Source organism: Apus apus, chromosome 8 (assembly GCF_020740795.1).
Source record: "Apus apus isolate bApuApu2 chromosome 8, bApuApu2.pri.cur, whole genome shotgun sequence".
Classification (NCBI taxonomy): Eukaryota; Metazoa; Chordata; class Aves; order Apodiformes; family Apodidae; genus Apus; species Apus apus.
Window position 1 is genome coordinate 16957413 of NC_067289.1, and position 26937 is coordinate 16984349.

The following is a 26937-nucleotide window of genomic DNA, read 5'->3' on the forward strand; positions in this document are numbered from 1 at the left end:
CTGAGACTTCTTAAATTAGCATTTATTAAGCACTTTGCAATTGTCAAACAGGAGGGAATAGAAGAAAGTGAACTTTTATTGTTGCCACTCAAGTCTCTGTTGCTGCAAAGGGCGGATGGTTCAGCTCTGCTGCCTGGGGCATTGAGACCTGCCCCTCTTTGCCTGGCTGGTAGGACGGGCCTGCCTGCCCGCTGGTGGTGCAGAGCCCAGCCTGGGTAAGGTCTTGTGTGGCTTTACTGCTCCTGTGGGGCTCTGCTACTCTTGGCACTGGTCTCGCCCGCCCTGCTGCTCCTCAGTTAACTCTGTGTTTGAACACAGCAGTGATTAAGTGTTACTGAGCATCTCTCACTGCTGGATTGCTGCTTGCTCCTGCCTCACTCAGCAGAGCTCTTGCCGCCTTCTGGGCTGCTGGTAGGTGCTTCTTTCCATCTTCAACTGAGCTGAGCAGAAACAGGCATCCCAACTGCTCATTGCACCCCCCTGGTGAAGGCTGGCCCTGGCAGAGCTCTTTTACGTGTTGCATCTCTGGCATAATCTCATTTTGCTCTGACAGTCCAGGTTAACAGCCTGATTTAGTACAAGAGCTGATGCAAACCCACTCCTCTCCACATTATCAGGTTAATAAGCATCAGCACATGCAGTTGTCCTGGCAGATAAGAGAGGTCACACTGGCTTGGCCCCACTGGAAGTGCCCCTAGGAAGGACTTTGTGGTCAAATAGGACCTAGAGGTGGTGAGGCAGCTCTGTTTCAGTAAAACTGGGCACCTGTTGGAGAAGTCATCTTATTAATTAAGTTTTCATGCTTTATTTATGCTCAGTGTTTATTTGCAGTATCACTGCCAGACAAGCACCATCTGGTGTGGTGCTGCTTTCCTGGTGATGTAGGACTGGGCACAAGTGTCCAGGTTACAGGGGAGCAGGCAGGGTCAGCTGTACTCAGAGATCTAGTGTGACTTGTTTGCAGAGTAAAGCAGGAGAGGCTGTGAGCAAGGCTGCCTGTGCTCACTCCCAGCTGGGCCAGCCCAGGGTCAATTCCAGCCCCCAACAATTAGAGAGACAGATTGAATCTAGATTGATCTGTCTACTTTCACAGAGTGAGCCGATTCCAGCAAGAAATTCTCCTTTCCCTTTGTCTCTGTGTTAAAAGGGAGGAGACCTTGTCAGATTTCTGGATAAATGGGAAGCACAGGGCAAGGTAGAAATTAACGTTGTGCTAATGCATAGGAAGAATCATTAGGACAGAAAGACATCATGGACGTGGCCAGGCTGCAGCTGAACTGCTCTTCACAGTGTTGAAACTGTGCCTCATGGTATAGCTACCACAAAAGGCAGAATCCAACAACGTCTCTGCCCTTTATTGTGGATTTGCACTGTGTTACAGGGGTGTTTGGAGAGGCAGAATCTGGTTCACAGCAAAAGTATTTGGCACTGATAGCAGCCTGGAGCAGTGCAGTGTGTTTGCTGGAGGGAATTCATAGGAATTGCCTCCTGGTGCAGTTATTTGAAAGATGCACTGGGGTCATTCAGATCTTTGTGGTCCCTGTCCCCATCGAGAGAAAACTGAGGTTGTGGAAAAGTGGAGAAGGGACATCTTGCTTCAGTGAATGTACAGGAGCAGGAGTATGTTTTATGTCTCTCTTTGGGGATGAGTATTTGGTGGCACAGTGAGGAGCAGGGGATCAGTCCCTGGCAGAAGCCAGTAGAGGAAGATCAAACATCTGCTTCGTGCCCTGTGTCACACCAGCCATTACCAGGCTGCATAGCCAATACATGACAACACTCATAGTGACACTTAGCTGAACAGCTGCTGGGCTGCCCACTGCCTCAGCCACATGTTTGGGCTGTGCTGTACAGCAAAGACGTTGGAATATTGGCAGGAGGAAGAGAAAATTCAAGGAGGGCCATCCACCCTGGAGGGTTCAGGGCTCCAGAAAGCAACAAAGGATGCTTGTCCTGAGATCTGTGGTGGGTGCAGCCATCTCTGAGCTCCTAAAAATGCAAAGGGTTGGAAGGGATGCTCTCCTAGCTGGCAGAGCAGTGTGGTTTTGTGCACGTTCATCCAGGGCTTTTGCCTGCACAGTGCCAGTGCGAGAGCTGCTGCTTGTGCTTGACAGCTCAGCTATTGTTGCGAAGTGTGATTTAATAGCAAGACTTGATTACAACATGCAAATGTAGCTGCTGGGGGACTATCTCAGAGGTTTGTGGAGATTAGCTGTTAAATTGGCCAGTGCAAAAACATTATTAAGCAGAGAACGTAATTACTCATCTTGTGCTTCTGTAATGTATAGAAGAGACAGATTTGTTTAAAAGCCAGCAAATCCTATATAGAGAAAAGACTTGTGTAAATGCCACATCATGTACTACTGTATGTTGCAGCATATTTTATTAGAGAAGCAATACTTAATAACAATATTTGGGAACTTGTGGAAGGAATGCATTATATTATTCTGCATCATAAAAGCAAACCTAATGCCTAGTCTGTGTGAAGGCTGTGCAGATATTGAAGCATCTCCTTTCAGTGGTGGTTGATTGCTTTTATGGAGATTGTATCATATGGATATAAACAAATCCAGCATTTGATGTGAAATCTGGAAGCAGAGTTTTAGACTCATGCATCTATCTTCTATCCATGTACGTTCCCTCTGAAATGCATCAAGGTTCCCATTAACACCTTCAACATGGAAAGTAGGATTAAAGTGAGACTGTCAGCACATACAAAATGAACATCTACACATGCAGTTGCTGTTATGTTTTCCCTTTCAGTCCTTGAGTAGTCTGTGGGGCTGCTAGAATAAAAAGCTCGTGTGTCTGTGAGGGGGCTGGGGGAAGGTTTGAGGCATGGGGAGCTTGTTCATGCTGCAGACCCTGGTTTTGGAGCGGGTTGTGGTTCAGGGGTTTTTTCCTGCTCTGTGATTCTTGGTAGCACAGGCTGGGCTTGTAGGGAGCAGTGCTGAAGTCAGAATAAAAAATGCATTTGCCTAATCACAGCTCCAGACAATTTCATGAAAATCTTCTTTAACAGAGGAGTCAGGACAGCTGAATTAGAGGAAGAGCTTGTTGGTAACGGAGTGTAGTTCCTGAAGTCACAAGTGCAGGCAGGGGAGCAGAGTGATGCTGGCAGGGTGAACCTGCTGTGCTGTGGTGGCTGCTGCTCACCCCTGATTCATGTCTCTGGACACTTCCCCTCCAGCATCTCAGGCCACCTCAGCAGATGCTCTGCTGAGACTTGGCTTGTCTAAGCAGGAGGAAGTATCCTCCCAAGCCTAAGTAGGGGAGAGAAAGTCTTCAAGGGTTTTTGATGGGAAGCTCCTCTCTTCTTTTGTTGCAGCTGGAGAGCATTTGTACACCAGCAATTGCTCCCAGTCTGTTCCTGTGTGACTCAGAGCTGAATGTGGAGCTGCTGCTGTGTGAACCTCAGCATCCTATCACAGTGTGTCCTGATCACTCTAAATTTGAATTTGCAGCCAGGCCTCCTTCCTCCTTTACATGTGTCTGTGCACACACAGGCCTTGCTCCTTACCTGCTGTATACTGGTAAATTTGCCACGGTTGGAGCCATTAGCTGCTCCAGGAAATGAGGAGGGGGAAGTGGCTGCCTGGCTTGTGGCTGGGCTTGTTTCCAGCTCAGAGCCATGAAGCATCTGAACCCTGAGACAGCTTCTCATAAGCATCTCCTGGTGTGACTGTGGCGTGGCCAGGAAGACCTCTGACCATCCAGCAGCAGCATCTCCTTGCTTTCATTACTCAGTGCCAAAGGATAATCCTAAAAATACCTGTGAGTGACTTTTGACCCATGAGTGTCAGAGGGGGCAGCTCTGAAAGGTCTGGTGTCACCAGGGGAGGGAGAATGACGCATCTCATCATCGCTGAGTGTGAAGGGATGGTACCAGCAGCCAGGCACATGAAGTGGGTGGAAGCAGGGGCTGGGGCTTGGCAGGGAAGAGCAGCTGAGGATGAATCAACCTGTCGACAGCAGTGGAGCAGAAAGGGACATGGGTGACACAGGCTGAAATGCTGAGTTAGGGCATGCTTGATCCCTGCACAGGCACATCTCAGTTATAGCTGTTTTTTTATAATGATCTTTAATGGTTTGTAATGAAACCAGTGGGAGAAACCACATAGCAATGTTTCATAATAATTTTCCCCAGTTATGTGAGGGCTGTGTGTATTCAAGCTGTGTCCCCCTGAACACCACATGCACACTTGCACGCTGCATGTTCAGTGATCACTACTGATAAATGCAATAGACTTCATGTGATGGTAGAGTTACAGCAGAAGTCTCTGATGACCAGAGAGGAGGCAGAAGTGATATATTCCTCTCTTAAGCTCTTTTTTTTGTTGTGTAGAGCTTGGTTGTATAACAGAACTGTCTGTTAAATGGCTGTTAACCTGTTCTCAGAGTCCGGAGTGCAAGAAGTTGTTGGTGTGATCCTCTTCTCTGGCAGTGGTGGTGCTGCCTGTGGGAGATGCCCTTACCTGCAAACTGTGGTACTGTGGGAAGAGTTGCAGCAGCTATTGCATCCATGAATGCTAGAGTTTTACTGCACTGAGATGAAAAGCACCATTTGAGGCAAGACTTGCTCCTAACTGGTCCTAAGAGTTTGCCACTGCTGCTCTGAAACCTTGGGCTGGAATAAGGCTGTGATAATTAATGGAGGTTAAAGAGCTCCTTCTGCCTGTGAGCTGGTTGGAAATGGAAAAGAGGAACCTGTCACAATTGTGACTGGCTCTGAGCTGCTGTCAGGCTCTCCTCCTTCTCTTCCCCTGCCCCAAGTGGAAAATTGTATTGGAAAGCAGCAGTTAGAACACTTAAATCTTTCCACAGTTCATTTCAAGCTCCCTTTTTTCTTCCCAGCCATTCCCAGGCCAGTTTGGGGCGCGGATGGGAGACTGTGTCTCTGGCTGAAACTTGCAGGATGTTAAATAACAATGGGAGAGTGGCTTTCAAGAAGGGTATGATGTGCCTGGCTTGCACGTACCATAAGCTGTATTTCCCGTGCTCTGACATTCAGCCTGTCCATGCTCCTGAACTGTTTCCTTTCTATGTCTGATCTATCTCAGTATGTTCTAGAGGGATCTCAGGCTGAAATGGGGTTGGTACCACTCCTGCTGTGGCAGGACACACTCCCATGAGCATTCACAGAAGTTACTGGTGTTTGTCTTGTCCAGACAGCAATAAGCTTGTGAAATGTGGGCAGTATCAGAAGCAGTTGTATCCCCTGTGGTAAGTTACCAGGTTCATATAACCCCTGCCCCTTCCTGGGTGCTGGGATTGACTGTTTTAACTAGCGTATATGTCCCCTTCTCTTGACACCTCTTGGCACAGTCAATTGCTACTGTGAGCAGTGGGTCTGAGTGTTTTTGTTCCCTGCTGAAACTGGTCAGTGTCTGACATCCAACCACCATAAGAGATTCAACCACTGAGGTCCTTCTGTGCCAGGGCTGGAGCCGCTGTTGCGCTTCCAACAGCAGGGTCCTTGCAGGTGATGACTTGCCCTGGTGATTCCCAGTGTGGACTGACTGATTTGGGCAGTGGGAAAGTGGGAGTCCAATCCAGGATGGTGATTTACAAACTAAAGGCAGAATTAATGTTGTGCTTCCTTCTTCTAAATGTACGAGGCTACCTTCTTCATTCAAGGGTTAAGCAGTTGAGCGATGCAGCACCCAGCGCCAGGTATCTGTCAGGCCTGGACTGGAGGCTTACCGAAACATGAGGATATATGGTTTTATTTCTGTTTTGTCACTTAGAGATTACTACTCTCTGTCTGTAGAACAAGAAAATTCAGAGGCATCTTAGGATATGCCCTGTGCTCCAAGAGAGGTTGTTTTTCTGGCTTTGGAACACTCATATGCAAAGGCAAGAACTGATGCCTGAAATGCTCCTTTTCCAAGGATTAAAAGGCACTGCCAAGGCTCTGCAAGATGACAGTACTGCAAATCTTATCATGATCCAGTGATGATATCTGTTAGTTTCAACAGCAAAAATGTGCTGACAGATCTGTGTGTCTGCTTTTTGATGATGGTAGATTTTTTCCAGAAGGTTGGTCTATGCTGCTGACATCTGGTTGTGGCTCTCAGTTCAGAGAAGGTAACATTGCTAGAGCTCTCCTTCATCACACCTGGGTCTTCATTTTAACCAGACTTTCCTTGCTCCAATAAAACTGTGGCCCAAAGGAGCAGTTTCAGGGTATCATGGTGGATTTAGCTTTGGCTCCTCTGCTCTTAGATGTAGCTGAGGGACCCATAAAAGTCAGTGGAGGAACTAGCAGGAGGAACCAGGTTCGCTCACTGGCTGTGGCAACCAGGGACTGAGGCATTTGCTGCCTTCACCCAGCAGTGTGTGAGGTTTTGCAGAAGTCAGTGTGAACAGAGCTTGTTCTGTCTTTTATATGGTCTCAGCAGAGTGTTCGAGATGTGAAATTAATTCCTTTCTTACTAATCCAGCTCTGGAGCATTGTTATGTCTTTCTCTGGGCGTTAAAGATATGATTCTTCCTTGCTTCCCATGCCACCCAACCTTACCTGTTATGGCCTCGTTGAAACTACCTCATCTGTCCTCATCTGCTGTCTGTAAGTAGCTCCAGCTGGAGACAAACAGCTCTCACAGCCATGCTCCCTTCCCTCTGACAGCAAGTGTGCTGTTGGACGCCCACTTCCATGCTGCTTGGCTTTTTCCATTGGGTGCCTAACTCCTGCAGGATGTTTAGCCATTTCTCTTCAATCCCCTTGTGTAATTGGAGCTAATTTCAGCCTGCCATGATGTGTGGGCTCGCTGGAATGTGACTATAAATCCAGACCTGTGAAGGACAGGGTGGTGGAATTGCATTGCTGCCTTTAACCTCCGGCTGTCCTTAGACCAAGCCAGGCTCTTCACAACCCCTATGCCAGTAAATCAAATCACTTTTAAATCTATGCACATAAAAGTCAAGAGAGAGAAGTTACAGATGGGCCTATTGGACTTTAAGCCTGTCCCGCTGCAGAGGGTGTAAGGCCCTCTCAGGAATTTACGGCGTAGCTCCCAGCCCGCCCACTGAGGCCAGGCAGGGTGAGAGTCATGCCTGGGGGAAACATGGGGTGGGGGGAGATTGCCTAAATTTTCTGCAGCTTTTCCATCCTCCTCATCTCCACATTTCATTCCCGTGGCTTTATTTTTGGGAAAGAAAGCTGTTGCTGATTGTATATTCAACAAACCAAATACGTTCATTCTCCTGCTCATTGTTTTTCACTCTGGGCTTTGCCTGACTTTTCCTGAGAAGCATGTTTTTCTCACCTAATATTTAGTTTAAGATTGTAGGAGCTGGATATAAAACCTCTGGGACGCTTTAATCTGCCAAGAGGCTGCCTGAAAACAGAAGTTATCCAGAGTATTTCAGTAGTCCCTATTTAGAGTACAGCACCCCCAAATCTAGTGTTGATCATTTCCCTTTTATCCCCTTGCCAACTTTTATCAGTTGTTTTAACCCTGATCTGCTGTTGGTGTCCCTCATACCTTGCTCCCCTCTCCTTGGGGTTTCCATGTCTTTGAAAGTTCTGGTAACCAAAAAGTTCTTATGTTGTGCTTTGCCATCATTTCAGACCAAGAATAATACAGCTGGAGCCAGCTGGATCCCTCACTCTGTATTGATACAGCTATTCCCCTGAACCTGCCCACACTCCGTGCTACAACTGCAAATCTGAGGTTGAACCGGGGCAGTGGTGGGCAGTCCTGCTCCATGGCCACAGCCACAGCCCTGCCTGGAAAGCAGCACCCCCAGCAGAGCATCCCACAGCCAGGGAGCAGCTGCATTTGGGTGTTATCCTATCTGGACCTTGCTATGTTGAATGTCTTTTTCTGACACTAATCTTCTCAGAACCAGTGGTCCTGGTGGTCACTCTAAATCCCTTGATCTGCAGCCAGTTTCTCCTGAGCAATGCTCCTCTGGCAAGGCTCTTGCTAAAGGCTGGCCAGTTTGGGTGATTGCTTCTCCTGGAGGTCTCTTCCTATGAGCCCAAGCAACACTTATGAGTGTGGTTAAGGACTGGAACAGGGACCCAAAGGGGCTTTGAGATAGTTGATGTTGGAGATTGCTGGAACTCAACTGGAAAAGGCTAGCCAGATGCAACTTCAAAGTTATCCTGCATTGACCAGGAGGTTGGAGCAGAGACCTGCAGCAAAAAAGGGTATTACTTAGCAAGTCACTGCCTGGCTGTCACTTCATGAACATCAAGATGTACGTGTTGAGTTGCTGTGCCACCACTGCCTTTGGCTGCTGGATTATTTAGATTACTTTCCATGTTTTTGATCTTTTAAACTTTTTTGGCTAGCTTTTGTTGCTCATCTCTTCATGAGCTTCTGCAGGCTTCTGCTTGTTTGTTCCTCGGTCACATCCTGGTTGGTAGGTGGATGTTCTGCCCAGTTGTTTGCCATCTCAGAGTAAACTTCCAATCTGGGATGTTAATCCCTTCTTTCATTTCCCCCTTATCCATCAGTCTGTCTCCTGCTTTGGGAATAATCAACTCTTCAGTGCCAGATAAAGCAGGAAAAAAGCAAAGGCAAAGACTGAAGGGAGAAATGCACACAGGGTGTGACTATCACCTCAGCAGTAACGTCTGGGAGAGCATTAGCTGATGGGGAATGTGGTACAGGAGGGCCAGTTCTAGCAGTCTGTGACTCCCTATGGCACTATCAGTTCTCCAAGCAATTAACTGTTTGTTTCTCCCTTGGTGAAAACTTGTCTCAGATTAAACCACCATAATAGAAAGCTCAGGTTCTGGAGTGATCCCAAGTGTAGCTTAATATTTACAAGCTATCAGCTTCAGATTTTATCTCCATCCCTTGCTATCACAGAGATAAAATCCTTTTTAAAATCCCTTTTGATCTTTCTGGTTCATGACATGGCTTTAGTAAGACACCTTCCATGTGAAACTGGCAAATGTCTTAGTGGAAGTGTAAGTCGTTCTCATCCTTTCAGGGACTAGTAACAGATGAGGAGTCTGCTATGTACAAGGGGCCATGGCTTTATAATGGAGCAGAAGTGATGGACAGTATTTCTGCAGGATACTCACGCTAGGAAATGTCAGAATGTTATTTCTGCCTCAGTGGCTTAAAATCATCTGTTTACCTAATGGACTTACATTTGCATTTTGCAGGTGTTGTGTTAATATTATTGTGTTGTCTGGATTGTTAATATTCCTTCACTTCAACGTTACATTAATGAAGGCGGCAGGGGATGAAAAAAAGACCTGGCTAATTAATGAAATGGGCAAAAAGCATCTTTAACTTTCCATCGTGCTGCCCTTTGCTTCCACTTAATGGGTCCTGGCATTTCTGGTCAGCAGCCACGTAGCACATGCTGCTGTACAGAGCACTCGATGACGGACTCGCTGATTTTTCTGACCCATAAATCACTGGTGTAAACTTTTAACAGTGAGGAAAAGCGCCTTTCATTCCTGCCTCCTTTCAGTGAGAAATGCAGCCTGATAACAGGCGGTGCTGGCCTGATGTGTTAGGCTGGAGGCTTTCCTGTCAAGAGAGGGGTTGTCTGCATTTCTTCAGGGATTCTTTCCATTCCCCTCTTAGCCGGACTCTAGATGACATTAATATGATGGGACCACAAGCGTGTTCTTGTCAGGAGCTCTGCGTTCGGAGTCAGTGGCGTATCAGGCTGTACATCTCAGGAATGTGGACTGGCAGCCCTGCCTTGGGCACTGGTTGTGGGGTATCTCCCCTCTTCTTGGCACAGTCCCAGATCCAGCCTGGCACCAGGTTCTTCTGCCCACCAGCAATTCCCAAGGGCTGAAGAAAACTGTCTCGAGTCCCTGTTCTGGCCCTGAGCAGCAACCCTGCTCAGGAGCATCCTAATGAATCCCAGAAAGTACAGCTTGCCAGCCTAGAGGAAGATTGTCCCTCTGAGATGTGCCAGGTGAGCACAGCACTGAGTTGTGTGTGTTAGTGGTGGCTGCATATCCCTCCCTTGCAGCTCTGAGGAGAGGGAGCAGGGTCCTGGCTGTTGTAGCTGCCTCTGAGACATGAGATCTCAGTGAGCCAGTGGGTCCCTGGAAGGACAAACCAGATCTGATGCAGATCCACGGGGAGCCAGGCTGGGATTCCCAGCCACACAGCTCCTGGATGGAGCACGGATTGCAAACCCTTTCCACTGTTGCTGGCATCCTCCCCACAGAAAAATGCTGAGGCAGCATGAAGGGTTTGGTGTTTTAAAGGAGGGCTTTCAAACAGTGCTGTCACTTTGGCGCTGACATCCAGCAGGAGTGGGAAGGTCTGCACAGCAGCATCAGGCAGCCCCAGTGCTGGAGACATTTGCAGGAGAGATGTGCCCATGCTGGGCAAATACCGCTCTGTGGGCTTCTTTGGGGCCCGGGGAAAAAGAAGTCTCTTGACCCAGGAAGGCCATTCCTGGGGGGAGATCTTCTTTGCTGATGGTGAAGTCCTCTGTCCTGGGCTCAAAAATGTGGTAGTCCTGAGAAAATTGTGGAGAACACTGGAGCTAGGACCGAGGGAGCTTGCTGAAGTTGTGTCTGCATGGCCCAGCATGTGGGTGCAGGTCTAAGCTTTCATCTCTGGCCCACAGCAGGTGAAGATGCTGTTTTGACACAGAGGGGCACTTCAGCTTCCTGCGAGGAGTCTGAAGGTAGTTTCCAATTTGCATGAAAAGGAGCAGACTGCAGTCATATTAACATTTAATGAAGAGGCTCGGCCCACAGAGGCTGCGTCCTCTGCAAATCTGACTCTTCAGTTCAATGAAGTTTTCTTAACCACTTGGATCAAGGTAGGATTGGGGCAGTGTGATGGGTGGGCATTGACTTTATCCCATCCATACAAACCACAGATGAGGTTGAGGAGCTCTGGACAAGGTGGGAAGCATTTGCCATCCATGCAGCCAAGTGCCAAGAGGTGCCGGAGGCTCCGTGGCCACCTGAGCCGTCTCTGATGTCCTGAGGTCTGGCATGATGTCCTGCTGTCAGATTAAGTCAGCTCTTTTATGTAACAGGGCTGCAAAGTGGTGTTGGTAATTTCAAAGGAACTGAGGCAAATGGTTGAGTTTTTTCTAGTGGTCTAAATCCCTGTGTGCAAACCCAGTACATCAGGCTTTAGGCAATTAATTCCTAATAATGCCGAACACCTTCAGTAGCCCAGCTTTAGTACTGCAAGCTTAAAACAGTTTTCCACCAGACAGCAGTTAATTTGGATAAAGCAAAGAGAGTGATCTGATGGCATTTCCAGCCTCAAGGTGTGAGAGTGGTCAGTAAGTGACTTTTGTGTTCAGAATACCTTCCCTTGCATTTGTGTTGTAGGCATCTATTCCTGGGAAGGCACCACAGCTAATAAAAAGGGCATTCATTATACCCCAGAAAGGGAGTTCATTAGAGGGAAAAGCCATTCTAGCTTAGTAAGAAATGAATCTAAAACTGCCTCAGAGCTGCTGTTCTCATCAAGTTTCAATGTTAACAGTTTTAACCAAGAGCTAATTGAGCAATCTCAGAAAGTGGAGTAGTTCCATTATTCAGCTCTGCTTTGTTCAAGGCTACCACTAGCTGCGAGAGGAGCACAAATTACTTTCATCAAGCCAGGAGCCGCCAGCGTTCTTGCCTTTTACTACTTTTTTTTTTTTTTAAAAAAAAAAGTAGGGCTTTTGGGCTTCTGGCAACTGTGGTTGGCAAAGAGAGCTCCCCACTAACATTGTAAGGCTCAGATGTAACACTGTGATCCAATTTTTTGGATAATGGGATTTGATTTTCTTAACTTTTCAAGCAACAGTGCTGTTCTGGAGTGTGCGGCTGAAGATGCTGCTGTTTGCTGGGTAGGCAGGGTGTCACCAGGAAGGCAGCACACTGCTCTTGCAGGATTTTGCATGGAAAAGAGCCATCGCAAGCACCGGTCCAGCTACTCGCCAAAAGAGCATGATTCTGTCATTGGCTGCACTCTCAGGAGATGCAGGATTAGCTAATGTTGCTTTTAGAAGAGCTTTTATAGAAACCTCTCAAGTTCCTTTGCTTCATGGAAGAGCTGTAATCAAAAATAAATGTACATGATTTAAAGAAAAGGAGAAAAAATCGTACCACATCCAGCGTCTTTGGATGTGAGGCTTTGGAGTGAGTGTGTTTGTTGAACTGTGGTGCTGTTTCTTCACAGTTTTCCTTCAGCTGCTGCTGCTGTTGGATGTGCACAGGACTGTTTGTAGCCTTTTGTGGAAGGTGACTTTCTCTTGGTGAATGCAGCAGGATTTAGAGTCACATTCCCAAGAGGCAGCTGTAGATCTCTTGTTTGTTATGAGATTGTGCTGCAGCAATAATCCCCTTCAAGCCAGCAGAGAGCGGGGGCTCTCAGCGAGGTACTGCCCTTAGCAAGGGGACATATATCCATCAGTGTCTTTAGAGCCTTCTCAGACACACACAATAAGGCCAGGGCTTTCTTTTCTCAGCTCTAGCCGCCCATGGCACTGTTTGGTTCAAATACAAACCCAGTGTGATGCTTTCAAAGCTCTACTCTCCTGTCTCTGTTTGGATCCAGCATGGAGCTGGACACCTGAGGCAGATGTAGCTGTGGGTTGAGATACCGGAGGCTCTGACTGGAAGTCAAAGAACAGAGACATGCTGAGCCAGGATAGCATACCCATCTGGAGATGGGAAGGTGTTTGAACAGCAATAGCCTTGTTCCCTATGCAGGAGAGAGCAAGTGCTGTGAGGAGGAGACAAAATGGAGAGAAGCAGATGGGATTTTGTAATGGAATAGGGAAGAGAAGTTTGGTAACCTTTGCAGAAATTATTTGATCATATTTGGCTTAAAGTGTTTCAGGCTCATCCCTGAGTCTGTACTGTAGCTATGAGACCACTTCCAATGCCTGGGTACACCCAGTGGTTACATCTTGGTGGGGTGGGGATGGAGGTGAAGAAGGTGGTGTTGGGGAAGAGCTGTGCCTTCTTCAGCCCTACCTCACTGCCGTTTGCTCTGAAGCCTACAGGTCTGTTACACTGGTGGAACAGCACATGTTTTAATTTTGCTTTGCTTTAACCAAGCTGCCTGCTTCCTTTGTGCACTTACTGGATTGCAAACAAAGTACTCCTTGTCTATCCCTTGCAGCAAACCTTGCTTGGCTAATGTCATTTGTCAAGTTAATCAGGGAGAGTGGGCACTTCAATGGCTGCTATATTGCCTGGCTGCATTGCTATGGAGACAAGCAGCCAAACAGGCCTTTTACTTGCCCAGCTTCACTCTGCAGAGATTCAGCATGACAAACCAATATTTTACTTGCAATCAACCACCCAACCAGCTGAGGATGTGAGTAGCTTTTCAAGGTTGCTATCAAGAGATTGGGAAGGGTCTAGCTAGCCTATTATAGGGCAAATAGTAATGCTGCTGCTAAAGCAATTCCAGCATCTGAATGTGCAGCTTCTTTTCCTGCATCCCATGGCTGTTTGGCTCTGTTAGGAGCTGTGTGAGAGGAGTTACAGCCCAGTAGGTTGGGTTCAAGGTGTCATCAGTGCTCTTCAGCTGGATGGTTTCACAGGTGGCTGTATGCCTACAGGAGCTGTGGCCGTCATTTAAGATACTTGGAAAAGCACCAAGTCCTGTGTTTAAGAGCATCTCAGGAGCCTGAAATCTCCCCAGCAGTCAGTGGGATTTAGGAGCCAGCATGCCTCAGCCACCTCTGAAACTGAGAGGCAAGTGCTTTTGAAAACGGTGCCCGTGGGCTGACCTCTTGCATGAGGCAGGCAATAGAGTTTCACCCACTGACTCCTGCACCAAGCCCATAACTCAGAAGCAAAACCTGGGTATTGAAAGAGCCGGCAGGAGATGCTTACACATGTTACAGAGCTTGCAAGTCATCCCTCCCCTCCCTCTCCTCCGTCTCGCGTGTGCACGTTAAATGATGCATTGAACAGGTTTGGAAACGCTCCCTCCTGCAGCCCCAGCGAGCAGGACAGCTGGGATCTGCAGGCACCTATGGGAGGGACAGCCACCTGCTAACCCCCAGTCCTCTCCACAGGACAGGAAACCTCACATCAGCACAGAAAGGGCAGAAGTTCAGATCAGATTGTTTATGGGATTTTATGGAGCCAGGAGCCAAGGATAGCTCAGCTAATCCAGAGGAAACTGCAGCGATGGCATTAGAACGCATTTCACATGGGATTCATTCAGTGTGCCTTCAGATAGACCAGTCTTTCTGTCTCCATTTTTTTAGCCATGAAATATTTTTCTTTGCAGTCCCGTCTGCCAGCTGCACTGAGCCAAACTCCAAACTAGGCTGTTTTAAGAAAAAAAAAAAAAAAACACAACAAAAAAAACCCCTCTTGCTGTTTGACCTGCCAACAAGTTAGCAAGGCTTCGGTGCTGCTCCTCAGCACCCGCAGCCATGCTGTCTTTGGGGGCTGTCCCAGCCCTGGCTTGTCCTCCTGAGTCTTCAATGTCCCATGCACTCTCGGGGTGAGCTCCTCTTGGGAATATCATTTTCCTTGTAGGTGCAATGAGACCACCATGTTAAGCTCTTCATCGCAGATCTTGGCTCCCTCCTCATGTCTTGAGCCACAGACCTCATTCCTCTGCAGAAGAGGTGACCTGGCTTAACACTGGGTGCAGGTGCCAGCTCCTTTGCTGTCCCCAGCCCATTCCCTCTGAACCTGACAAGCTCTCACATGCTCTGGATTAACCCAGATGTAACATGTCTCTTCTGGAAGCTGCTTTCCCCTCCCTGGGGGACTAAATCTCAATGCTAAAGCAAACCCATCCAGGAGTTACCCTAGAGCAGCCCCGCACTGTTCCTTCCTATTATGTTTGCAGGGTTGCTGCAATGGGATGTGTGTGGGGAGCAGTTCTGTGACTCCTGGGTGATCCAGAGCTGGCAAGGACCCCCTGACCCTTGCAGTTTGTTTTGGCATCAACCTACAGGGCAGTGAGCCTTCCTGGGCCGCTGTGATTCATTAACCTCAGCTGACATGGACCAACCCATCAGGTCTTGGGTCTTCTCTTTCCCCTGAATACAGGGCAATGTCTGACCTTGTCCATGTTATCTGCTTCTTGGAAGCCCAGACCTTAGCTGTGACTCATCCCTTGCCTTCAGTTGATGGAGCAAGATCAGTAGCTTTTCAATTCTGAATATCTGCAATCATGTCCTGCACACCCTGTCACGGGTACAAAGCTCCTGGGTGCTTCCTGGTAAGATTTCCCTGCCCATGCAGTCAGCCGTGTGCTGGGTACCCCCTCTTGATGGGGGCTGTCTTGGATGCTGCCTGGGGGTGACTCCAGGTGTGGGTATGCTAAAGGAAGAGAGGATGGGATTTTGCAAAGCAAAATGGGAAATCTTGTGCTATTAGTTTCTCTTTTGGTTTAAAATCATCCCTGGCAGGAGGATGTGCACGTATTTGTTTCAAATCAGTGCTACCTGCAGCATTAGAACAAGGATGCCTCCAGGAAGATTTAAAAGCCCCAACCTCCAAAATGGTAAAAAACAACAACAACAAAACAAAAAGAACGTAATAATTAGTTGGAAATTGCATCCAGCCCGAAGTGTCACTGGAAGTAAGAGGTGCAGGCTCCTCACACTAGCGCTCAAAGGGAGCAAGAATGGCAGGAGCTGCTTTGAGCACTCACAGTGTTTGTCTCTAGGACTTGAGATCATCGTCCTTGTGACAAAGAAGAGATGCTGTTCATGGGTATTTATTGATGGGTTTGCACCTCACTCCGTAGAGTTTCAAGGCACAGAAATTCCATGGCCAGCCTTTGCTCATGTGTGCAGCAGAGTAGCTGGGGCTAGTGCTGAAAATGTCCTGCTTCCTCTTTGCACCAAAGCCCATGGGAAGGGGTGGCACTGCCTTTTGCAGCCCACACTCTTTGCTGTGCCTTGCTGCCGGCTGGTTTGGGCAGAAAGGGCTTCCCAGGGATCAGGTTGGGCCATTACAGCCTCACAGATGTCCTCAGGCCATTGTTCCCCACCTGCTTTCTGCAATCCTGGCAGCTGGGAGAGCACTGGTGGGCCCACCCACACCCAGGAGATGGGGATTGCCCTGCCATAACCCACTGGGTGTTGTTCCCTGCTCTGCCTCCCAGCCCGGGGTGCTGCAGAGCCGGGGTGCCCAGCACCCTTGGGCCATGCTGTCCCGCAGCCCCCAGGTGCCGGTGGCTGTAGAGGGACCGATGTTGCCATCTGCTGGCTCAGCTGCACAGGAGCAGCAAGAGCTTGGCTTAACCCTCTTGGAAGTCGCCCATCAGGAGCGTGTAGGGACCATGCTCCCCTTCCGGGCTGTTGCCCACTCCCCTGACCCAGCCCTTGGCCTTCTGGTGTTTCAGGAGACAGGATGGGTGGCCTGTTCCCTCTTGGGCTGTGCTGCTCACCAGCCCTTTCTGCATTGCCCATGCGAGAGGGTGTCCCTCCCATACTCCCTGCAGGGTCTGAAGTATTGGCCTCTGGCACAACATGCTCTGGGAGAGCCCACGAGGCTCTTAAGGGAACTCCTTCCCATTAAAGACGAACATTTCTACTGCTGATTATCACTGTCAGGTGCTTATTCCTCATCTGGGCTTGTCTTTGTTCTCTTTCTGTTTCAAGTTCTTGGCAAGTACCCAAGGCTGGGAACATACCACTGCTGGTAGCAAGTACCCTGGGAGTACAGCACCCTGCACATCTCCCCTGGCCTGTCCCCCCAGCAATGGCTGGGGCTGGGAGCTGCATTACCACCAGCTCCAGCCCAGGTCCCCCCACCAGCCCTGCAAAATCACTGCTTTGCATAACCAGTGACAGTTCACTCGGGCATTGCTCGGAGAATGAGGTTCCTTCTGCAAATCTATTATCTTTTTTGGCAATTAGCACCAGTGAGGAGCACTGGGAATAGATGCAGCAAATAGCAGGAAGCCTAGTTAAGCACATCTCTGTGCTTATCTAAGGCCAGTTAAACAAGTCTCCTGTGGCACAGCCCTACAGCTGGTAGCGCAACTCATAAATGCTCCAAAGATGATCTCTAGTGCTGGGATTGCTTTTCTTTGCACTGTGTAGCCCTGGAGATTTCCATTCACTGTGTGTACATTCAGAGGTGGAAGCTGGGGCTCACCTCAGCCTGGGGTACCTCCAGCAGTCTGCAGGTCGTATGGAGGAGCCCTCGGACTCCTTGGATTACCTGGATGCCAGAGGCAGCCCTGCAGCAGGCTGTGCTGGTGGCTCATCCTGCTCAGGGGATGTGCTGGGTCCTGCTCTGGGTGGAAGCCCAGTGCAGAGGCTGGGCTCAGTGGCTGGGCTTGACCACACATGTTGAGCTTGGGCTGGGGGAGCGAGAGAGACGCTGTTTTCTCTGGCCCAGGAAGACAGGGGTGTATGTTTGTTTTCTGTGCTATCTCTTGCACATCGTTTGTTTTGCTTTTTGAGCATTTCAGGAGATAAAATTACCTAAAGGGAGATTATTTTATCCTAATTCAAGCTGTCAATTTATCACTGACTGCTGCTTGTCTGCACCAGCAGTTTGGCTTGCTCTGAGTCCTTGGGGAAACCTCAGCTAGAAAGTGAGAATTTGGGGGGGGATTTGCTGCAGTCTCACATCTAATCTTCGCTTATAACAGCAACTACAAGCTGTTCCCCTGTCCCTCTGTGTCATATTAGTTCTCATCACTATGGACTGGCTTGGTTTCCCAGGGGACTCCCCTCTCTAAGTGGTGCCTGGGGTTGTTTTTCTCATGCTGCAGGCTGGTGGAAGAGTTCATGCTGCTTGCGAACATGGCCGTGGCCCATCAGATCTACCGCTCCTTCCCCGAGCAGGCCCTGCTCCGCCGACACCCCCCACCCCAAACCAAGCTGCTGAAAGACCTCATGGAGTTTTGCAACCAAGTTGGCCTTGACATCGACTTCAGCAGCGCAGGAGCCCTGCATGTGAGTGCACTGGCCTGGCGGGGAGCAGGGCCATGGGGGCAAAGGGTGGGCAGCTATGTGATGGCACGTTTGTGGCAGCAGTGTGGGGTTTCTTCCCTCTCTCCTTTTGCCCGTGCAGAGCTGACAAATATCCCATGCCATAACAAAGCACCTCCCTCACTTCTTGACCTCACTAGCATTGGGTAGTGGTGGCCCAGCCTGTCCTGGTCAGCTGGTGTACACAGAGCTTAGAGCAGGGTGAGGGGGACCTTGTAGGTGACCCCAGTGCTGCCCTCTCTGCAATGAAAAGGGTATCTCGGTGCAGTGGCAGTCACTGGGACACCTACATTTCCTTTCTCTGCCTTCTCAGCAAGTCCCAAGCAGGGCATTTGCTCTGGACTGCGGGAAAAGTAGCTCTGCAAGGGGGTGTTTCTGTCTGGGCTGCTGAAGGTCTCAGGGAGGGCAGGGTGGGGTGCAGGGACTGGGAAGGACTGGAGAGCTGTGCTGGAAAGGTCAGGAGCAGCCAGTGCGGGAGGTATCCAACTGATCCTCCTCTGAGCGTGTCCTGAGGCTGAACTCCAGCTGAACAGCACAGCACAGGTTCCAGGATTTTCTTTACTTGCTGCAACTGGACTGTGGATAATCCTCTGTTAATCCCATCCCCTCTGGCCTCCCACACGGCCTCTCCATCAGCTGGGACTGCTTTTCCCGCTCGCTGGCTGCACCCAGGCTATGTCAGCAGATGTGGGGCTGCACACTCAGCTCCTCTTCTGCACTTTGAACCCTCCAGCCCTTCCTCACCACTAGCCCCAAGTAGTGACCTCCCATATCCATGTCTCTCAAGAGTCTGATCAGTCCATGTACTGAAGCTCTCTGTGGCTGGATGGGAGCCAGGCACAGGTCAGGAGAGGGGCTGTGGGTGCTCTCACATGCTGCATGGAGCTAGGGGTCCCCCCACCCTGTCAAGGCTGCTGGGACCAGAGCAAAACTCAATCTCAGGTTTACAAGGAAGTTGCAGGGAAAGGAGGAATTTGGCTCTGACAAGCTGCTGTTTGCCCCAATAAGATCTGTCTGGGTCACCTCTACCACCACAGCTTGCCAAAACTGAATGCTCTTTCTCTTTTCTCCTCTAGAAAAGCTTAAATGAAACATTTGGTGCTGACAAATATTCTGAAGCCAGGAAAGAAGTGCTGACCAACATGTTTTCCAGGCCCATGCAGGTGAGAACAGCACTGACCAGTTGGACACGCCTGGCTGTAGCTGTCTGCTGTGGCTCCATCTTCAACCCTCACCCCTTCTGCATTACCATAGCTGGTTGTTATATCAAGGGAGAGTAAATGAGCACTGAACATGGTGCTGCAGGGCTGCTGGTGCCTTCACCCAGTGCCTCCAGCTCCACTTAGCTGGCAGTGGGGGTATTGCCTGGGCAACAAAGCTTCACTGGATGGCAGGGTCAGGCTGAGCCTTTCCTTGCCCCCACCTCTCCCCAGTGTCTCTGTTATTACTGGTTGGGATGTATCACCCTTGAAGTTGCATTTGATATGTTGGCAGACTCCCAAGGACCCAGTCTGCTCTCTGAAGAGCTGGTGGCAGGCTCTGTGGTTCATGTGGTTCATGTTTAAGCCATTTCTTCATATCATGTTATCCCAACTGGTCCAAAGAAGGAATCAAGAGTGAGGATGGTGTAAGCATGTAGAACTGGCCTTGAAGCACAATATGGTACCCAGACACATGCCCCTGAAAACCCTTTTGTCTCCCTCCAAATCTCTCTACCATGGAGGCTTGTGCTACTCACCTGGATTGTTGTATTTGGTGTGTCTGCAGCTCAGGACACTTATTTGGGTGCTTATCACCATAAAAAAAATAATTTGTGAAGCATCTGCCTTTCCATGTTTGCAGCTGGGCATAGCACAGCCTCTTCTGAGGGTAGTTCTACCCCACAGGGAGAAGGATAATGTTCCTGAAATGGCCTTTCTGGTTTGGCCTGCTTATCGCTGCAGGAATGAATCATCTTCCCAATATCACTCATTTGACTATCACTTTTCTATTTAGCTTATTTGCTCCATTTACTCATTAGCAGTTGCCTGAAGTCCTGCTGTACTTGAGTGACTTCATGCTTGCTTGCAAGTGGGATTGGGGACTGAAGCCATTTACTAAATCACTCACTCATATATGTGTCCAGCTCCAGAGTGCTGCGTTGTAGAGTGCAGGGAGTGTCCTCTGGAGCTGGCTGTATTTTCCCAGATCCCATGTCATGCTTTGACTTGTTCTGGTCCCTTCTGTCACATCTTTCCTGGTGGAAGGTGCTAACAGGTGGATGCACTGGTGACGAGCATTCCTTCCCCACTCGTGCTCAGTGTGGTGCAAGCCTGGGCTTTGCCAGCAGTAGCACGTGGAGCAAGACTAGCTGTGGGCCAGAAGGGATGAGCAAGGAGAAGTTGACTGGGTTCTGATCCTGGCACCAAGAAGGAGATGAACTCTTTGGGACCTACTGACTTGCTGAAATGTTGTCTCTGTGGTCTCCTGAGGCTGTGATCTGAGAGGTGGTGGGTGTGCTTTGAGATACCTCCCAGTGGCTCTTGTTAAGTTTTAGCCCTGTGAATACACGTTGGATCCATATGAGAAAGGTATTAAGATTTTGGGGATGAAGCCTTCTGTGGAGTAGATACTAGACAGAGAGTTTGGGGAAGAAGAAGGATGAGCTATTAAAGGGGATATTCCCCAAGAGATGATTTTGAAGATGTGGGAAACTGCCCCCCAATACTGGCTTGCAACAGAAAAGAACTAGACTAATTTCATTTTCAGAAGACCAAGGTGTCTATGTGTTCAGGTGTGCTGGGCAGTCCACTTGTGCCTGACAGACCTGCTGTCTGGCACACACCCACTGTAGGCAGAACACAGTTTACCAGCGGAGTCTGTGGGCCCTGCAGGGCAGCCTGTGTCTGGGTGGTGAGTGGCATATGCTGGCATTCCCTGGCAGGATGGTACTGCCACACGTGGTGGGGTGCTCTCATTATTGGAAGTGGAGCATGAGCTGGAAGAAGCAGAAATTGGTCTTGCTCTTGGGATGAGCTTGTGCAGTTTGACCGTTTATTGAATTGCTGTTTAGTTTGTAAATGGAGTTTCCTGACCCAGAATGTGCTTACAGAGATGGATCTGTGTGGTCTCCAGTGTGTAAGGAAGGCCCGTGACACTGTGGGGATGAGAGGCACCAGTGTTGTTCTCTTTAGTCTCTGGTCCCTCACTGCACTCACTGCAGGGTGGACTCAGCTCCCCAAAATCCTGAGCAGTTCAGATTCCTACCATTGTTCCTACTGCCAAATGCAGGGGATGGGTAGTGCAAAGCCATGTCAGTGCCCCTCAGAAAGGGTAGACAGATACTGAGCGGAAGGAGCTTTCCCTGAGAGGAGGATTTTATGTTCTCTGCCATCAGTACAAGAGCAGATGGAGAATTGACTCCATCCTGCCTGTGTCCCTAAGTGCTGCAGTCCCCCATGGGGGAGAGGACAGATCTGAGTGTTGGCAGCTGTGGAGCACAGCAACCCAGGGGCCCATGGTGGAGTCAAGGGCTGGGCCATAGCTCTGGCAGATGGTGTGGCAAGGCTGTCTAGTAAGTGTGCTGAGGAGTCACCTGTATCCCTGCACACATCTCAGCTCCCAGTGATAAAGCTGGTATTTCAGGGACGAGGTTGCAGTTAAATCAGTCAAAACAAACTGCCCACAGGTTTTACCCATGGTCACACCAAGCCTGTGTCTTTCATCTTCACTGCATGCTGGTGGTCGTGACATCAGTCTCTTGGAGGAGGAGAGAGATGGGAAGCAACTGGTAATCTGTGTTTCTGGGAAAGCACCTGGATTGCCAAGTCAGGAGCCTTGTAACAGATGAAGGAGCAGCGACATACCATTTTTCAGGGGCTCAGTCACTCGGGGATTCAATCTGTCCATGAGAGCAAAGCCACCTCTGGTTGACTGGGGCTGATTTATTTCCAGGCTCCTTTCGGTTCTCCAGGGATTGTAGCAAACCCTGGGGATTTGAGACCACTTGTGAGTCGAATCTGTTAATGAGAAAACATCTGCTTTATGCCAGGCTGATGTCACTAGGTATCTCTGTCATGGTGGTGAGAACAGGTATCAGGAAGGTGTTGGACTGGGCTCCCTGTAGTGTCTAACCTTACCGCTGCCCAGAGGAGTATTTTTGTTGTGATGATGCCGACCTCAGTGAGGGTCATCAGCTGCCAACCAGGTGTCAGAAATTGTGCTGGACACATCAGTGTGCAAGCAGCACAGGACCTTCAGCATTGTTTCTAACATAAAACAAGGCAGGGGTTGCCCTGCAATGCTGGGTGTAGGGAAGGGATGGGCTCTTCCCAAGGGCTCTCTCGTAGCAACAGTTTTGACCTGTGCAATCAAATGGGTACGGTCTGCTCTCTACCTACCTGGCATTGCAGGGACCTTCCCCACTTCTGCTCAGGAGCCTGGCATAGGTGCAGTAAACCCCCTGTCATTTCATGCAGTCTGTCTGCACAGAGACACTCATCCTTTGCCGCGGCAGCCTCCAGCACTCGGCGTGTCTCCCTGCCTGACTGTTCAGAGCCTTGTTTGGTGGGAGTTGTGCTAATTGAGTGAAGACTGTACTTCGTGGAGTCCATCAGAAACAATTTAATTCTGGGTTGTGGAAATTGGCAGCTGCCGTAGCTCCTATCCCAGCTCTTGGGTCTCTTAATAAGGCTGGGACTGATGCTGCTTTTTTTAACCTGCTCTGTTTACTTGCCCGGATCAGTGTGTTGCTGCTCAGCAGGAGCTGGCTGTGCCTCTGGGCTGGAGAGTGAAGGATACAGCTGCCCAAACCGTGGATCCCAGGACGGCTCTGTAATCAGAGCTGGATACTCCTGTTTTTTTAAAATCACTTGCTCTTATTTTTAAACAAGTTCATTCAATCGCCACTGTGCTGTGACCCCGCCGCAACCCCCCTGACCTACACAGCCTCCCCTCCCCTCCTGGGCTCAGCCCCCATTGTTTTCCCAGCCCCGAGGGCTGGTGTTTAACAGATGTAAAAATAAAAGCTGTAACATGTGGGATAACAGGGGCAGCTCAGCCAGGAGAGGTTCCTGCTGAAGAGGCTGCTGGGCCTGGTGTTGGTTTAGCCAGGCAGTCCAGCCACTCGGCTTACCAGCTGTCATTGTGAGATGGAGCAGCAGGGATCACAGCAGGGCTGTCTCCTCCTCCTTGGTGAATTGGAGAGCCACTCATCCCAGCCACTGGTGCTCTCCAGGCAAGGGTGATGGGTGTGCAGAGCCTGCAGCCAGACCCAGAGCTTCCATGGCTGGCATGGAACAAGCTGGGCTCTCCTCTGCAAGCTGGGGGGATGGCAAAATGAGCCCAGGGCCTGAGCAGAAGCAGGAAGCTGCTTAAACTCATGACATGAAAGTTGGTACGGTTCTTGGTGCCAGTCATGGTCAACTAGCAGCCAGCAGGTCCCTGCAGTGGCTTTGCCCCTTTTGCTCTGTGCTTAGTTCCTGCAGCACTTAATCCTTCACCTAATCCCTGTGCAGCCCGACCAGAGCAGCAGGTGAACCACCACCGGCTGCTGGAGGTCTGTCACACACACACACACACACACACACACAGACCCTCTAACCTTATGCAGGGTCCTGCCACTATCCTTCTTCATCCCCTTCCCTCACTTCTCACCCCTTTCAGATGGCTCTCTACTTCTGCACTGGCATCCTGGAGAATGAGACCCTCTTTCGCCACTACGCCCTGAACGTGCCCTTCTACACTCACTTCACCTCGCCCATCCGCCGCTACGCGGACCTCGTCGTGCACCGTCTCCTCTCCGCCTCGCTCGGTGGGTGCCCCCTGGCCACTGGTGGAGTACTTCTGGGTGCTGCGAGGGAAGGGGGTGGCTGTGCCTGGCACAGGCAGGACTCCCAGGTTCCTGCCTTGCCTGCCATGCCTGCTGGATGCTTGCAGTCTGCATCCCAAGGGGCAGCTCCCTGGCATGTGGGCACCCTCAACTAGCAGGGACACGGGGGCAAGTTGGGTGTCTGTGTCCAGGCTGCCACAGGATGGCTCTGGAGCAGAAGGGAGCACAGGCATGTCATTTTCACTTGTCCACTTCCCCAGGTGCCAGCTCCCCCATCAAGATGGAGAAAGAGGCCATCCAGAAACAGGCAGACCACTGCAATGACCGGAAGATGGCTTCCAAGAGGGTGCAGGAGCTCAGCGCTGACCTCTTCTTCGCCGTCTTCGTCAGGGTAAGAGCCAAGGCCACCTGCCCCCAGCACACCTCTGGATTTCCCCAGGAAGGCTCAGCCTAGATGCCACCAGGCAGAGGCTAAGGCAAACAGTGAGGGGATGTGTGAGTTACTAACCACTAGCAGAGCTCCAGGGCCTTGCAGCACTGGCTTCCCTTGGGGATGGTGGGATGGAGGATGCTGTTGTAGTGACATCCCTGTCTCTTGGCAGGAGTGTGGTCCTCTGGAGTCAGAGGCGATGGTGATGGGTGTCTTGAACGAGGCTTTTGATGTCCTGGTGCTGAAGTTTGGAGTCCAGAAGCGCATCTACTGCAATGTAAGTATCTCACCAGTGTGAGATAGTGCCAACACTGCCTCAGCAGAGAGGTTTCAGCAGGCAGAGCTGTGCCCAGGCTGGGCTGTCTGGAGGGCACGGAGCCTTCATGGGGTTTGCCCTCTGTTCCTTGGCACAAGGAGCTGGGAGCATCTGGAGCAGCCCAGTTTCTGAGGGCCAGTTTCTCCCAGCTGCGTGTCCAGGATGATCTGGTCTAGGCAAAAGAGAATAAAGACAGATTCAAAGGACAGAGGTCAACACGGAGGTGGAGAGAGGAAAGAGAGAGAGGCTGCTTTTCATCTCATTTAATCAGGCAGTGTATCAGGGCTGTGACAGCACCACTGCAGGCCAGCACCAGTGGTTAGTGACAGCATCTTCTCTTAATAACCTGGTTACATGGCTGGCAATGACATCTTTAAACAGGACATACAGTGTGGTACATGGGCTGCTTGTGTGTCACAGCAGCCACTGATTCAGGTGCTGGGCTCATGCCCAGGGGCTGCTGCATCCTGCCTGTTCAAGAGCTGTAGAGGCAGCGTGACAGGGGTGCCAGGCAGCAGCAGCAACGTCCCCATCCCCAGGGCAAGTGGAGGGGAAGAACCAAGTGGGGAATGTGGTCAGGGCTGTTCCTAACCATATTGGGTGGGAGCTTGAGGGTAGGGAGGCTCTACAGAGGGGCTTTGACAGGCTGGATTGATGGGCTGAGGCAAATTGTATGAGCTTCAACAAGGCCAAGTGCTGAGTCCTGCACTTGGACCACAACAAGCCCATGCAAAGCTACAGGCTGGAAAGCTGCCCAGCAGAAAGGGACCTGGGAATACTGACTGACAGGCAGCTGAATATGAGCCAGCAGTGTGCCCAGGTGGGCAAGAAGGCCAATAGCATCCTGGCCTGTATTAGAAATAGTGTTGCAAGCAGAGCTAGGGAAGTGATCCTCCCCCTGTACTCTGCACTGGTGAGGCCCCACCTCAAGTACTGTGTTCACTTTTGGGCCCCTCAATACAAGAAAGACCTCGAGGTGCTGCAGCAGGTGCAGAGAAGAGCAGCTAGGCTGGTGAAAGACTTAGAGAACAAGTCTTAAAAGGAGCAGCTGAGGGAACTGATACTTTTTAGTCTGAAGAAAAGGAGGCTGAGGGGAAATGCCATGGCTCTTTACAACTACTTGAAAGGATGTTGTAGAAAGGTATGTGCTGGTCTCTTCTCACAAGTAAGTAGTGACAGGACAAGAGGGAACAGCCTAAAGCTACACCAGAAGAGGTTTAGGCTGGACATGAGGAATTTTTTTTTTTCTCTGAAAGGGTTGTCAAGCATTGGAACAGGCTGCCCAGAGAGGTGGTGTAGATGTGGTGCTTGGGGATATGGTTTAGGAATGAACATGGTAGAGTAGGGTTAAATGTTGGACTTGATGATCTTAACAGTCTTTCCAACCTAAATGATTCTATGATTCTGTGATAATGTACTCCCTGTCCACAGGCATTGCCCTTGCTGGGCTTCAGCTTCCAGAAGGTGGGGAGAAAGCCAGAGCTGACACTCATGTGGGAGCCAGAGAAGCTGGAGCAGGAATCTGTGCCCCAGGTAGGACAACCCAGTGCAGGACAGGCTCACAACACCAGGGGACTGGTGTGGAGGCTGTGTGCAACTGGTGAATCCAGCAGTCTCTGCAGGGACAGGTCCAGGAGATAGGACTGCCTTGCAGGCTTTAGGGTTCTGCTGTCCTTATGTGTCCTGTCCCTAGCAAGCCCAACTTTAGCCTCAACCTCCTCTGCTATCCAGCCCTGCTCTGTCCCATTGCCGCCTCCACATCTGACCCCTCCATTGCCTTCAGACTCTGCCCTGCCTGCTCTGTGCCCTGCCTCCTAATTCACTTTCCTCAGAAATTGAATTAACATGCTGTTTACTTCCTTCTTCCAGATCATCAATTAAGATGTTAAGTAACATCAAGCCTAAGGCAATGCCTGTCTAGACCCTTCCCCCCATCCTGGCATTCCTTGCCCCCTCACTGTCACAGCCCTTCCATCGGGTTTCCATCCCTGTGACAGGGTTGAGACCCAATTAGGAGGAATTTTTTTAAGTCAGACTTCCAGAGATGCAGTATCAAACGGTTTAACAGCATCTAGAAATCTCTCTCTTGTGTCCCTGTCATCTGTTAACTTGGTAACTCAATCAAAGGGAGCAATCGCATTTGTCTGGCTTGATTAAGTGTTGCTGCTTTGCCAACTTTTGTCTGGCATTGCTATAAAATCACAGCTGTGTTGACTGCTGTGATCCCTGCCTGCTGCCTGGGTGGGCACAGGGCGGGGACTGAATCCCACCTTTTCCCTGAACCATTCTTGGGGCTCTGCACTTGAACCCCCTTTCCAATCAAGTCTAGCGCAACCTATCCTGGGCTGGATGAAACGGATTCTTGATTTAGGGCCAGCCTTACCCTCCCAGCTGGTATGATGTATGTCCTAGAAAGTAGCTTCCTTCCCAAGGGATATGTTGTGGTCAGAGCCAGCCCAGCTCCCCATCTGCTGCAGGGGTTTTTGCAGGCCTCCCTCC

General features: G+C 50.0%; 1 protein-coding gene across 3 annotated transcripts in view; it reads left to right on the forward strand.

Annotated features, from left to right (window-relative positions):
- Positions 1-26937, forward strand: part of DIS3L2 (DIS3 like 3'-5' exoribonuclease 2) — a 185461-nt gene that overhangs the window by 156161 nt on the left and 2363 nt on the right. For all 3 annotated transcript variants that reach the window (XM_051626783.1, XM_051626781.1, XM_051626782.1), the window contains 6 exons: positions 17664-17847; positions 18960-19046; positions 23527-23674; positions 23953-24083; positions 24295-24399; positions 25870-25971. In XM_051626783.1, the coding sequence (XP_051482743.1) occupies positions 17664-17847; positions 18960-19046; positions 23527-23674; positions 23953-24083; positions 24295-24399; positions 25870-25971 (757 nt within the window). The remainder of the gene's footprint in view (positions 1-17663; positions 17848-18959; positions 19047-23526; positions 23675-23952; positions 24084-24294; positions 24400-25869; positions 25972-26937) is intronic.